The 15,531-nt window shown below is 46.6% G+C and overlaps 1 protein-coding gene across 7 annotated transcripts in view; it reads right to left on the minus strand.

Annotated features, from left to right (window-relative positions):
- LOC107192719 (uncharacterized transmembrane protein DDB_G0289901-like) overlaps positions 1–15,394 on the minus strand; it is a 15,665-nt gene extending 271 nt beyond the window's left edge. The window contains exons 1-8 of one of the 7 annotated variants that reach the window (XR_001516308.1): positions 15,181–15,394; positions 8,687–9,010; positions 8,160–8,243; positions 4,858–6,214; positions 2,567–2,662; positions 2,066–2,418; positions 1,585–1,910; positions 519–1,269 (exon numbers count right to left, since the gene is read on the minus strand). Coding sequence is in view for 1 of the 7 variants with exons in the window: in XM_015582041.1 (XP_015437527.1) it covers positions 953–1,269; positions 1,585–1,910; positions 2,066–2,418; positions 2,567–2,662; positions 4,858–6,214; positions 8,160–8,243; positions 8,687–8,940 (2,787 nt within the window). In the remaining 6 variants the exon portion in view is untranslated. Of the gene's footprint in view, positions 1–111; positions 1,270–1,584; positions 1,911–2,065; positions 2,419–2,566; positions 2,663–4,857; positions 6,215–8,159; positions 8,244–8,686; positions 9,034–14,700; positions 14,921–15,180 lie in introns of those variants that run through there. The other 6 variants (XR_001516306.1, XR_001516309.1, XR_001516307.1 and 3 more) reach the window with 6 other exon arrangements.
- Between the last annotated feature and the right edge of the window lie 137 nt (positions 15,395–15,531).

Consider the following 15,531-nt stretch of genomic DNA (forward strand, 5'->3'; position numbering starts at 1 on the left):
TATATTTATTTATTTCTTTATGTATATATATTATATTCGTCGATGTCGAATATATTAATATTTCATCAGTTTTCTCTTTCCATAAATTAAATAAATAACTCTTGACTGTGATATATTATTAAACAAAATATTTTACAAAAGTAAATAGCTGTAGATTGCCAGGTGAAGAGTGAGGATACATGTTATTACTATTATCGTCTATTCAAAAGTAACTAGACATCCGAAGCGCATTACTCCGTATACGTGATCTTTGGCGAAGTCATGAGTACTCTTCGTTTTTCTTCAAATACCAAAGTACATATACATATATACATATACATACACTTCTCGATTCTGGCAAATCTTCTCTTTAAATCGCATGATTGGACAAATGTATATTCCATGTATGTGTATACACATATATATATATATATATATATATACATATATAAAATAAGAGAAAAAAGAAGTGAAAGAACATGCGAAGATCAAGGAATCTCGGTTTAAGAGTACGACGTTAAAAAAGTTTTTTGACTTACGCGATGCGTTCTATCCATCGAAGGTCTATCTGTATCGTCCCTATATATCTCTCCTGAACGTACCCGAAAGCGTCTGTTGTGTGTCTCTAAACGAAAGCCAAAAAGGAGAGAAGAGAGGAAGGAAGAGAGAGAAAGCGAGAAGTACGACCATGGGAGTGTAGATCCGAAGAAAAACAAAGGAACAGCTCGAGGATGATTACATGATTATCGCCAAATGTCTCACCATACACACCACAAAACACACACACACACACACACACTCTACCCCGTGTTGTTCGACTTGAAGACGACAACCCCGGGGCTGTTCGTCGTTCAGTGTTTAGTCGCTTTTCAATACCACACGATAAAGTAGTATAATTTTCATTATTACACTATGCTGGACTGAGGTATCGAGAGGCAAGATGGTCGTTTTAAATTCTAGGCATGGCGTGAGGTTACAAGTGAGAGCTATGAGGCTGCTGTTCGTAAAACAGTACGTAGGCTTCGCTGGTGACCACCGATCGCGCCGGGACCACGGACACTCGACTGTCGTTGTACTCGTGCCATTCGCCCGAGTACGGATGCTTGCAGTACGCGGTATAATGACCGGAGTACGTGGTGCCAGAATGGTTGGCGACACCGTACAAATTGTATGTACAGCCCGGAACTCTTGGGGCGGCAAAGGCACTGAGATCTAATCCTGTCAATGGAAAGTCCACCGTGACGTTTAGCTTGCCGCGGAATCGTTCCATGGGTGAGAAACGTTTTAAGTCTACAAACGAGGTTCATTAAGGAAAAGTACTTTCGTATCTCGTGTTACCACACTCTCCCATATTACCGACAAGGTATAGGAGTAGACCCAACATCCAATGTACATATTTTTGCGACATTTGTATAATGTAGATTCACCGTTCTCGGAACGTAGAGATCATTATAATTACAAGCTTTCTAAGGTGTTGATATTACAGATTCGGTGTCGATACTACAGCTTAGGTGGATCGCCAAGTCCTGTAAGGCGACAGGTCTACTCCTACACTTCATCGATACCATTATACCTCGCGTTATCTTGTTGGTTTAAAAAGGATACGAATAACTAGGATCTTCGGAAACTTCTGTATGCTGAAGCTTTTGGTACACTTTCGCCTCATCTGACACTTGGAGCAGGTCGGTTTCTCGTCACCGTCGAGAACCTCTTCGCGGGTGAAATGTTCCAAGCATTGGCTGAGCTTGACCGTGCCGCTTCTGGCCGGTATCGGCAGACTCAAGTCCCAGAAAGGGTCCAGAGTTACCGAGACATGGTCGCAGTCAGTGCAGTGCAACGACGAGCGTAATTGACCAACGAACACATCCACCACCATACTGTCCTCGCTGCGGAGGTAACGTTTCCAACTCTCCACAGCTTTCTGGCTGTCTCTGTGTGTTTACAAATGGGGAATTTATCGAACCGATTATTTGTGGCGATCTATTATTACGTTAGGGTCGCTAAGGGCGCTGGACAGCATCGATCCACTTTAGCTATCCGAACAGCAAAACAACCGTAAATCGGCCATTAAATAAAAGTTCCTTACGTATACACATCAGGGATATCGGTGTGTATCGGCTGTGGCTTCACCGTCACCCTGTTCACATCCTCGTGCAGTCCCTCGAGCAAGTATCGGAGAAACTCTTGCGCGTCCTGTTGACTGTAGCCCATGAATCGCGGCGCGAATCTTTGTATCTGAGACTTTAAAGCGGTGGTGTTCACCACGTGATCACCGCCCGCCTCCCACAATTCGTGTATCACCTGGCTGAACGCCTTGATCAGTGCGCCCTTCATACTGGACGTGGAGACGTTGATGTCCGCCAGGTACTGCTCGTTTAGCAGATACTCGAGTAACGGTCTCGTGTTGCTCAGGCATTGAATCACACTGTTCATGAAACACTGCAAAAACGGGAAGACTATATTACGGACCCATTCCCGGGCACCAGAGAACGTAATGATCATGACTTGTATCGATACGTATTGAGACCCAGAGTATCGATACACGATACATCGATAATGTATCGCCCACCACTGAGCGCGTACTCACTGTGTTTCCAATATTCCGCAACCCGTTTAGTCCGCATCGTTCGCCGCGATGCGTCTGCAGCCGGCTACGTGTCGCTTTGTTCGTAGGGCTTCCGTCCTGAAAAATGCAATTCACTGGTCAGCTGGCGATCAATAGAACCACCACAGTCGGTGTGTCAACTGGTAATCTACGTCTTTCTACAAGGGGTCTGGAAACCGTCACATACTGTCGCGTTTCTTCCGTAAAAAAGCACGACAAGTTATGAGTTTTTAGCAATAGGCGGTCCAGCTAGCTGGGATACAAACGCGTCACTCCTAGCAAACAACATTCCAACCGACTTCATAACAAAGAGTGCAAACAATGGATTAACGTTAGAGCTGGTCAAAGATTCCACGGCATCGTCAGGTACGATTATCATCAGAATACGAGTTAGATTACAGTTTGGCTATAAAGTGTTAGTCTTGTGTTACGACAGGGTTCAAAAGACACTTCAGCAAACACATACACACACAGTACGTACATTTCGTGTTGCGTTCAACGTCAGCGTGTGGATTGTTCCGAACAGAAAGTACGCCCAACACAAGATATTCAGAAAAGGTACGACAGTGTAAATATCTAACGCATCAAACAACCGCGAGAAAGAAGCGGTATACAACTCGGGCGCCATTGCACGCGGGACCAGAATATCTATTCCTTTTAACGCACGGTTTCGCAAAAATACCCTCCTCGAGCACTCACCTTCCTGCAACTGGCTGGAGGCTGTAGAGTAGCTCGTGCGGTTACCACCGTACCGATTAACCTCACCGAACGGACAGTAGAACGTACTGGACGATCCCGCGGCGTCAGAGGCGTCGCGACGCCAAGCAGAAATGCGTAAACGAACAGCACAGCGATCAACACCCACACACACCACAACCCCCAGCCTACGATTTGGGTGTAAGCCAGTTTACACACACATATATGCCCACAGCATACACACACTATGTAGAACTTTCGTGAGACAGGTTCAGATGGCGTCAACGGCCTAATTTCGAGGCGGACATCCGCCGAAGCTTCCTCCCACGGGGATACTCGAATAAACAGAAGAGACCAGACATGATTGGTCGCCGCGGAGACGAAGATGACCCCAGCCCAGCAACATTCGCTGTATCCCCTCCCCACTACCACGGGGCAAGGTAAGGCAAAACTGGCACACAATCTCCTTGACGGTCAATCGGAGGAGAGTCACACATATACACAGAGGTGACTATTGGCGATCACTACTGGACTGAAAACAGTCACAGAACGGCGACGTTCACGGTTCCAAGCGCGCGCGATTATGGGGTATTTGCGTGTGCACGGGACGAGTGTACGATAAAACGCACATGCGTTGTCACGGGGTACCGTTATGTTATGAGAGATTCCGTTCACCGTGCACACTTCTCCCTCCTCTTCCGCGGTAAGGGATAGAGAGCTCCGGTCTATTTATAAAAGCCAGCCTACTGACCGTGGTCGATGCGACCACAGTCGAGAAGACAGCTCGAGGAGAAGAGCCTAGTTTCGTAACGGGCAGACGACCACTAGAGGCCATAAGAAGAGAGACCTGTCGTGTCATTCCCTACTCCTGTGGCTTCCCTACAGAAACGATAACACCTGTCGAGTACATAACGGTTCCGTTGCAGAGTACTTTTTTGGCTCTGCCTCTCGAAGAGCTAACGCAAACGATAGATACGTACGATGAGATGAAGAAAAAACTGTTTCGGAACACAGTTATTTTCGCGATCGCTTAACCCCTGCGCTACGACCAAGGTCTTGGACTAACAGAAAATTACAGTTACGTAGCTGTACAAGTATAATGGAAGTCGACAGGTACGATACTGTGTCCTCGTAAAACCAATTCTGAATGGACCCGCAGTTTAAATTTTACCAATACAATAATTACTATTGAATAGGAGGCGGCAGAGACCAAATACGTTTGCAGCCTGAGATTCAGGCCGCTTTTAAGTGTGTTAGGGCTCCTTACAGCGACACTGGCACCCCCGTGGTGTGTACAGCCTTTGCGATTACATGAACAGGAGACCTTATTAAACGCTTAATTTTACGAGAACAATCGACTATACGTAAACTATCGAACACTATTGGTAGTACAGAGGTTAAGGGATAAATACTCAATAACACGAATCGTCGAAAGGGGGACACACCCGTTGAAGTTCGACAGATCTGGTCCCGTGATTTAGTGCATACACGGGTATCCTACAGCGAATAGAAGGTCGCAAGAGCTCTCCGACAGAATGATTCGCTCCTATCATGTATGTGTAGTTCTAGACACTCACAAACTGATCGGTTACCCCGCGGTAGAGACTCTGGTGTGCTGTGGCGGACGGCGCAGCAGTCGACGAGTTCAAATTACTGGCGGCACTCGCGTTGCTCCCAGAGAAATGACCGCCGTCCGGTCGTCTCGAGGTGGACGGTACGGACGGTGTGTCGTCCCCGTATGTACCGCCACCGGATGGTCGTCCAGCCACGCCGTTCTGTAGTACAGGCGGCGTGGCACCGCCCCCGAATCTCGTATGATCGATATTATCGTACGAGGTCGACGCGTTGCTCCGTTCCCGATCGTCACCGTTCTCCAGAATCTCCGAACGGTCGTCCCTGGTACGGCCACCTTGAAGGAACACGATCGTGTCGTCGAATCCGGGCATTACCTCGTTGTTCACCTCGACGTCCTCGTCCAGCTGGCCTGGGCTCGTCTCCTGACCGTTGTTATTGATCATCAGCGGTTCAGCGTTACACGCATTACCAGGTACAGTGGGCGTGAGGAGGTTACTACTACTACTACGCTTCGGTGAGACGACGACCTCGTCGGTACGATGAGCACCGCCACGTTGTTGGTGGTGATGGCGGTTGTTCAGGTTGTTGCTATCGTCGTCATCGTCGTCATCGTCGTGCACGTCGTCGTTGTTGTTCACGGCGTATCCGCAGGCATCCTCGTTGTTTCCGATGTTGTTATTCTGCTGATCGTCGTCGGTGTTGTTATCGTCGTCGTTCCCGTCATCGTCATCGTCCTCGTCGTCGTCGTCGTCGTCGTCGTTCTCGTCTGGGTCGCGGACGGTGCCGCGATCGTCGATCGTTACCTCGCCAGGCGACGCCGCGGCGGTATCCGCGCGAGCATGCCCGCTGGTGAGCACCGTGCTGCTGGACAATGGTCCCCTCTTTGATCTGGACCAGAGTGCACCGCCAACAGCGGTGGCGGACGACGATGATGAGGACGAGGAGAGAGAAGACTCGGGACGATCTCTGGTCCCGGCTACCTCGCGCTCGTCACCGCCGTACAGCTCGGTCAACGACGAACCGATCGAATGATGTTTCCAATGATGATGATGGGATCCTGCTGTTGTTGTTGTCGTGTTGCTGGTGCCGCTTGTCTGCCGGATGTTGGGCACGTAGCCGGACGGCGAGTACCTGCTGATCAGCTCCGCTGTCGTGGGCGACGATTCGTTGTTTCTGGAAGACGTGTCCTGGCCCCTGTCCCTCGACGAACCGGTGATGGAGATGCTCGACGACGACGACGACGTCGACAGTCCACCGTATCTACTGCTGCTTGTTCCGTTGGTCGTCACATTCGAACCACCGCCGCCACCGCCGCCGCCGCTTGTGCCCGTATTCCCGTACGATGACGATGAAACTGACCTGCAAATCGTTCGTTCAATGTGAATATTGCGAGCATCGTGTTCGCGTTCGGCTGGGCCACCGGCCAAGGGCTACCCTCCTCTCTTTTCAAAGTTATGCAATGGCTGCGAGCGTACACGCAACCGCTCGTAAACACACGCACGCGCAAAATGTACTCATAATGGCACCTGGATGAGTAAGCAGACCCCCCCCCCCTCTCGTCTGACTATATGGTTAATAACGATGTCTGGTAGCGATGGCGATACGCTTGAATTGTATCGATATTTGGTACCGATACGTATTGATGCCCAGAGAATATCGGTACACATGTACATATATCGGGAATACAATATCGACATTATCGCTATCGAGACTTGCAAGTAAGGCATATCTCCCTGGAGTCTTTTGAACCAGAAGACCTTTTTTTAATGCGAAACGGACGAATGTTTCCTATGGATCAACAAGGGCACCTACTATCGAAACAAAGTGACTATATATAGGAATCAATGACTGGGACAAGATGTCGCGACGGGAACGTGATATCCAAAGGAAGTCGTCGCGATTCCAGTAGATATCACCGTGCGACTCCCTCCGATTTAGCCACGTTAAAAAAAGTCTCTCGAGTGTGGCCCTGACCTGAGTCGTCGTTTAGGATACAGGAGCTAAATACACTCGATTGAAAGAAAATCCAAGAACCTTCTGGTGCCCAGTTGACTGGGACACCGTTCGGAAAAAGACATCACAAGAGGATGTGCTCAAATAGGAATTACCCTAAGGCTGGGACCTGCCTTATCGACTGTCGAGCAAAAAGAAGCGTCTTTAAAGGTACGTTTTCACGTGACGGTAAATCGTAACTTCCACGGTCATGACACTAAATATTACGACTTTTATAATCGTCAAATTAAATGTCACGTTTACATTATCGTACACAGTGTCACGAGAACAAAAATCATGACTTTTGAAAACGTACCTTAAGAATTGTTTATACGCGGTCGCTGTCCTCTACATGCCGGCCAAAACGATCGTCCACTTCGAGGTTCGGAGGTTACTAAATCAGACCGTTCGCGTGGGGTGTGGATTTGGAAACGTCCCTAGACACTTTCGTGTGGTTACCACGAGACGAGGGGAATATAACGACATAACGAGTAGATTAAGTGACATTATAACAGGAGGGGCGTAGAGGATTTCCAGGAAAAAGTAATTCCTCGTCGCCGCGGTCAAGGTCTCGAGGGATCACGTTTCAACGAGAAGAAAGACGTGTGGCCTCCGCGTGTCGGTCGCGTGGACAAGAATCCCGCGTAACTAGCTCTCTCAGGTGGTCGATCCAGGTCCCTTACACCTGGTTAGTACACATAATCCGTTCTCACCGTTGACCTCGACCTAAGACCAGGGCTCTGACAACCGTCGGGTCTGAAGAAACTGTATACACAGAAACAGGGTCTCGAAAATTGGATTAAAGAGTTATAACCAGCGTGTAAGTTTCTGCATGTGTTGGCCCCAGCCGGGTCCAGTTACCTGTTGCTCGTGACGAGTTATTTATAACACACGCCACCGTCGACTTTCTGCCCACTTGTATCTAGTCGCTTTTCGAGGAGCAACAATAATTGGTAACAAGCTGGGGGAGGGGGGTTGAATCCTCACAGCCCAATTGTACGGTCGGTATCGTCTTGAAGATTTACCGACCGATACTCGAACGACGCTATTCGGGGGGCCACTGTACCGACACAAGATAACTTCCTAGACGCGACAGCCACACAGACGTTTCCACAGAATTAGCGAAGCGTTGAGGGGATTATGTTGTTAAGTGACCACGAACGGACGGAGGGAAGTTGAAAAGAGAGAGACGTCAAACTGTTTTCGACACTTATCGATGCGTTGTGATTTGGTAGCGTCCCGCCGACCACCACGCGCGTCTTATCACACCCCCTTCTTTCTCTCTCGAGCAAAGGGGTTACATCTCGCTCACCTTGCGGGTGAGCAGCGAGACCGTCCATAGTCCGACACGTAGTTCCTGCGGAGGCTCGAACTGGTTGATGTTAACGAGTAGTAACTGTAGGGCCGATCGAGTATGAGAGCTATTTAAACATTGCATCATCGCATAGGTACACTATCGGAGACGCCTGGGATCGGCAGCCTGACAAACGACTCCTCCGAGTCACTTGCACCCGGAACCCAAAGTTTCCACATAGTTCTTGCCATATTATCATCGGATATCCGAAAAAATGAGATTACCATACGGATTGTTCACTCGGTGGATTATCGATGATGGTAATACGACTCCCCCGTGACCAACGTTACCGTGCTTCGTCGAACAAGAAAGTGCACAGATCCACCGTCGGTGTTCCATTTTGAAAGCAAAACAGCTGGAATCGAATCAAGTGGCACCGAACCGAGGGGTCTAACTAGGTGTATGAACGGGTGACTGCCGATCCCTGGAATCTGCTCGAACCATCAGAATCTCGGGTAATCGGTCCAGATGATTGAATGACTCACCTGCTTGACGGACAGTAAGATCGTCTGTACTCGGGCGTGCAGCTCGAACGATATCCTGAACTGGTCGACGTGGTGTAGAATGAACCGGTTGGTCGGTAGCTGTTCAATTTGGACGTGGAGGTGCCGCCGATCGCGGTGCTGCTGGTGCCACTGCTACCGCTGGAACATCGCCTGCTAGGAGAATGCGGTGTCATTGGGCTGGTGCTGTACGAGACTGCTACGGCGCCCGCCTGGCCCCCACGGTGATATGACATTGCACCTGGGCCACCACCAGTCCCTCAATATCTCTCTCTATTTTTCTCTCTCCCACTTTCTCTGTCTTCCCTACAGAGAGAGAGAGACTTTTCCTGAATCCCAACACAATTACGGAGATAATATACTATGAGTATCTTGAGGGTGGGTGGGGTTAGTATGCACGAATACCGATACATCTTTGTGGAACACAGTAAATTCTCGACAACTGCTCGATCTCTACGCTAAATGCTTCCGCTTCGTCCCCACTACTAGAGGTTTCTATACTGGAGGCCCGACCCAAAATTACAATTCATCCCGTGTAGAAATCCTGTCCCTCCACGGTAACTGCTCCAAATGAGGGTCCCGAGTTTCGAGCATTAATCGAGGATTTACTGCATAACGAACCATCGACGCAAACGAAACGAGTTTCGACCTGAGACGCGACAACTGCTTCGTGGTGCCTCGTTGTTAATGCGGCTAATAAAGCGTCCACGGCACTTAAACGCAGTTAGGTAAGACCATACGAGGATTCAACCGGCCGAGAAACATACGTATCTGTCTGATATAATAAACGCAAGTCACGTATACACCGGTTTCGTAAGCGCCCTTATTATTTCCAAGCAGTTTACGTTATTCGTACGGAGGACACGAACGGCGGACAAGCGAACCGGTTGAAATCGATAACTTCTCTCGTTTTTCTGGGCGGTCTCACTCTGTTTCCCTCTGTTGAGGGTGAAACAGGGAGAAAGCAACGCGGGTAAAGCACCAACCGCGGGTTGTTCCAGCTTTAGGTTCGGACGACCTTGCTACTCGAGCGTGCTACTTCACCTTGTCCCCATTTTTACCCCCGATGAAAATCTGGAGGATTCAATCCCGAATTCGTGGACAAAAAGGAATGGGTTCATCTCTTTCTCTCTCTCTCTCTCTTTGTCGCTCTGGACCAGCAGCTGGTGCTGCATTGCGTTAGAGGATCAACCGGATACATATCGATTCAGTCACTCTCTCTCTTTCTCTGGCGTTCTGGAGCAATACGCAGCCGGAAGAAGGGACAGTGTACCGTCACGGACCCAGTTCCTGATCAAAACCCAATTCCTGATCGGTTTAGTACATAGATACCATATAAGTTTTAGGAATTTTTTTCCAACAAATTACTAAATAGTTATAAATTATTTCGAACTTTATACATAAAATTCGATGGCTCAGATTGCGATACAGATATATGATTTCAGGTGACCAGAAATTTCTTACGCTCGTAGAGACAATATTATCTCTATCCCTCTGAAACCCTATGCCTCCTTTTTTTAAAACAAACTTTCGAACGCGATCATTAAAAAAACACATGCATTTTTACACGACCAAATGCGAACAACTTCTGGCTTAAATATTTACAAATCCATGAGTTAGATATGGCTTTTAAACACTCGAGTCCAAACGGACTCATTCATCGTACTCCAAGGGTTAGTAACAAATTAAAGATAAAACATAGACTTATTCGAATGACAACAATTCTTTTGGATATAATTAATTGTTTTAAAAAGAACTTCGATGGTTACTCTTAAGTGATCAGGACCTCTGGGCCTGTAACGCTAGTAGCTACACCGTCGATATTCCAGCCACCTATCGAACCACATTAAGCGTCTAATTCTCTCTTTCTCTCTTTCCCGAGACGCGAATATATAAAACCGAGGAAATGCCAAAGGTTACTGGGTCGGGCTAAAAAAAGAAACGGGCCAACCTTGAGGCCGGGAAAAATGTACAGTCGGGAGGAGCCGCGAGAGAATAAGTACGGTTGCTGATACCCTGACCGCCATTGTGAATCCTCATTTTCTATGACCGATTCCGAAGTTTCGGGAATCGTCTCGAACCACATTTTCACCAGCTGAACAAATGATACTAAGTGGTTCTGAAGAATCTTTGAGTTCCAAAGGACCAAACAAGTGGATATCTAGCGCCAGGTGAGTAGAGTCGTCGACAAACACGGAAGAACGGAGTGTTCTTTCTATAAAGGGACTATCATCGCGAAGCAATCGCAATTCAGCCCGGCGCAACATTTAACAGGAAAATCGACGAAGCTTGCCAAATAGCTGGCGTCAAGAAATGTTCGATGCTGAGATCCCGTGACAAGTCAAAAATGGCTCCCATTCCTGAAGATCGCTTTCACGTTCGATTATTTTTTGTCCAAGAACAGATATAAAAGTTATAGGTTCCTTTTTCACGGAAAAAATCGATTTTTGATTTTTAAAACTACGACACACCCTACCGAAAAATCTAAAAAAAATCTCTAACGCATGCACCGGTGAATATTATCTATCAGACTTTTTACACAATTTTTGCACGTCAGGAAAATCGACAATCCGAAGTTTCCCTGTTACAACCCTCCTCGGTGGAGACAGAGGGTTGAAACTTGGCACAAACTATTTTTCCTCGACAAGATATCGAATGATATATCTTATCTAAGTCCAAATCGGTCTAAGGGCACTTTTAACCCCCTTATCCTGCTGTACATATACCGGAAATAATTTCGTCCAATTGAAACCGATGGCCAGATAGACAGTAAATCCTCGATGAGTGTTCGGAGGATTCTCAGCATTGACAAGGAGAGGTCCTCGGGTATAACGCTGACTTTTTAACGAGATTTAGCACAGTGATAGAGCTTGGAATTCTCAAGCCAATTAGAGAAATATTTATATTCAGTGCCGCAGGAGCCGTCGAACAATCGTCGAGGATTTACTCCATCTGGTGATCCAATTCTAGCTAAACGTTCTTTCTTTATTTTCGAACAAACGGGGGAAAGTAATTTCTACTTCAAGGTAAAACGAACACGGTTAAGAGTTAACGGTTGGGACTGGCTTTTGTAACTAATTACACGGCAAGACGGGGGACGCGCGCGCGCGGGTCATCTCTTACGTTTCGCGGCCCAAGTCAATAACGTGGAGTTACGTAATAACGTAAAGAGAACAATTGAAATTATGCAACCAATTCCACGACGGGAAACCTAGATCACTCGATGTCGTTCGATCATTTCGATCATTTGGATTATCGAAAAGTCTGCAAAACTCGGATCTATTTACTCTGGACGTATAGAGGGTGGACCACTAAACGTGACCAGCTTAGATTCTTAAATTATTCTACTCTTAGCAAACCAAAGAAACATTACGAAAGTACTATTTACCTTAATTAAAACGATGTTCACAATAGCATCGATCGGCTACAATACACTCGCATATACCGTTAAGAAAGGACTGCTTAGTTCTATTTGTGATGTCTGTACTGATGATTAAGAGCGCAAAAAATATTTCGATCGAACACCTGGCAGTAGAATAATCTAAGCTCGATCACGTTCGCGTGATTCACCCTGTATTATCTTCTACAGATATAACAAGTATTTGGAATGGAACCTGAGCAATAACTTCCTTGGAAAATTATTGCTAAAAAATAGAAGTTCGTATCTTTAAAAGGAGAATTTGCCTGTCTCAGCGCGACAAGGAGCGTTGGAGAGTGATCGATGGATCGCGTCGATTACATCACGGGGGATCAGTACAACACGTGGATTCCACGAGACCTGATTATGTGTTTACGCAACGAGAACGAGAGACAGAGACCGAAACGTGTTATTGCCTCTTTTGCAGCTTCCAGCCTTTCTCAGCAATTCAAATGAAACCGAACGGTAATGACTCACGCGCTCTTTTGTATTTTTCATTTCCATGGGCTCGAAAAAAGTGGGACTCCGTTTATTGCCGAGTCACTGACACCCACACGGAACTCGTTCCGTGGAAAAAACGAAAGAGAAACAACGAAAGTGTTACCGGGAACGATCAATTAAATTGGCTGAGAAGCTACACGGTCTTACGAAAACAATTTTCCGTAGCAGTTCTAGTAGAAACGTGGCTTGAGACACATTCGAGGCATATTAAGAAGAGTAAACGCGCTGTTTATATTTAAAGTAGGTCTGGAAAAGAAACAAGTGAACAGGTGCATACATACTAGTGATGGGCAATACACTATGGGTATTTCGAGTATCGATACTTTTCAATTCAAAATTTTGATATTTCCGATGTCGATAGTTTTCCATTCAAATATCGATATTTCGGATATCGATATTTTATTATTGATATATATATATGTGTGTGTGTGTGTGTGTGTGTGTGTGTGTGTGTGTGTGTGTGTATCAATCGATATCAAATATCGATACAATTCAAATGCATCGCCATCATTAATACATAGACACGTGCACACGACGGTCCCCTGTTGGCGGCAAAAACTGATCCCACCCTCGCGTGCAAGCGACTATACGATACTACGTAAGGCGATTAATAAAATCGATTCGAATTCAGCTGTACATAGCGAGTTGCTGCAAGTCACTTTCGCGACCTCGTGTGTGTACTGTATCGTATTACGTAATATAAAGACGCTCGATGCTGTCTAATTTTGAAGGCGACACTTCTTCACTGGAGGGAAACAAGCGGGGGAGAACATATGGAACATAGAAATTCGATACGGCCGACCGCGCGCGAGACAAAGAAATATTCGGGATTTACGTTTTTTTTTTTTTTTTTTTTTTTTTTTTTTTTCAAAATCAAGGAGCAAGAAACGAACTGCCATGTAGAGTCGCGTGTGATCGTCGGGACAACGTTTGTTTATTACTGTGACAACGCATGGACACATCTTACGGTTGCATAAAAAAAGGCAACAGATGCTCCAAATGACTGTTAAGGAAATCAATACAAAGATTTAAATGACGATTACTACGTGAATCAATTTCCTATTTAAAAGCTACCTGCGACAAAACGACGAAGGTCGTTCGAATATTCCTTGATTGATGATTCAAAAATGTCATTCGTAGAAAATATTTGTCGGAATATCTTGATTTTTATCGTTGGTAGATCATCGAATACTCACGTATACGAATTGTACCACTTCCTGCAGGAACTGTTTCGATAACGGCAATTTCCGATCGTTTATTCGAATCGAATAGTATGTACACCTTTTGCACTGACACGAACGTATCGTGGTCACGTGACTGAAGTATTTCCCATTATCACGGTACTTTCTACCTTGTTTTTTCGTCCTACAACACGCGTGTACGTTAATTTCGTTGATAAGGGAACTACACAAACCAAACCGTTCGAACGCGAAGATACGATTATGAAATGCTATGTTACCCTTTACGGTAAAAAAAAAACGTTTTATGGGAACCGCCAGAATAGAAAGCTACGGGGTTACAGGGTCGATTGAAAGATGTCACTAGCACTAGGATTATCGGTGTCGCGAACCACATGATTTTTTATCGTTAAACACACACTACGAAAACTACCTGAAGTTTACACGAATGACTGGACACACCTGGTTTTATTATTGTTTATTTCTTTCGGAATTTTACATCCAGCTAGAAAGTTCGATCAACGACGAACGAGCAACAGTTCTGACATTAAATTAAATTCGCGACTCGCGTTTCTCGATACGTTGAATATTTTTATCAGGCTGTCCCGATTCGTAACCTAACCCCGTGTGCTCACGAGGCCCCACGAGAAAGAGTGAGAGAAAAAGACGGAAACAGTGTGTGTGAGTATGGAGGGAGAGAAACGAGGAAGAGAGAGAAAGCGGATAGATGTTAACGGGGAAAAGAACGAAAAAGAGACAGGGGCTTTGGCATTTCTCTTCTAACGTTTCAGAAGTTGTTTCCCGCAGGAATCCGAGGGAGATACGCGATTCACGTTTGCGTATGGGCTCGAGAACCATTCACGGACGAACCGTTGAAGGAAAAAATGGAATGTACTCACGGCCTGATGATGCCTCCGAAAGAGGAAGCAACTTGGTTTTCACTGGACAGACCGTCTCATCAGGTGAAGCTTTTACTAGCACAGAACGACGATTTCACGAAGCGTTTACGGGCTGATCCGCGAGATCATGTTTTGTCGTATACACAAGAAATTTCTGATGATCGTTACGAGGACGAAAAAAGGGAGGAGAGGCACGGGCCATCCCCCGGAACCCGTCGTCGATGTGACGTCACTACACACGACCAATACTCGGGGACTTTCGATGTGCCTGAGGTGAGGAGATAGTCGCGCGACGCCTCGCGAGAACCTCGAGGGACACAGATCGATTTACAACACACGTTTACGTCGATCTCGTTGAGGCCGCCGTATAACAAACCGAAAACTGCTGTGATCCTCCTCTACCATTAGACACACAGCGCGCGCGTCGATACACGGTCCCATTAATCCTCAGAAAGACGAATTAAACTCCGGTTAAATTACCTTGCTTTCGACACTTCGTTTCGTTCTCTCTTTCGTTCCGTGTGGTTCACCACCACGCGCGCGTATCACACTTGCGAAACACCACTCCGACCGGATTTCGCTAGCGCAACGTGCGTGCAAACAATATGGCGAATATAAGGTTGCCGATTTCCGCGTTGACAGTCATCGCTTCCGCGACTACCGCATTCTGCGCTAGCGCAGACCAAAATACCATCTCGGCTGCCTATGGTGGAATCACAGCCAGCAGGTGCTGCCATCTGCCCGTTTGACCGCGTCGTTCGAACTAACGATCACCGTTACGCAATCGCGGTGAATTCAAATCGAACGGAATTGAAAATTGATTTTTTCATG

The sequence above is a fragment of the Dufourea novaeangliae genome, unplaced genomic scaffold (assembly GCF_001272555.1).
Source record: "Dufourea novaeangliae isolate 0120121106 unplaced genomic scaffold, ASM127255v1 scaffold392, whole genome shotgun sequence".
NCBI classification, from domain to species: Eukaryota; Metazoa; Arthropoda; class Insecta; order Hymenoptera; family Halictidae; genus Dufourea; species Dufourea novaeangliae.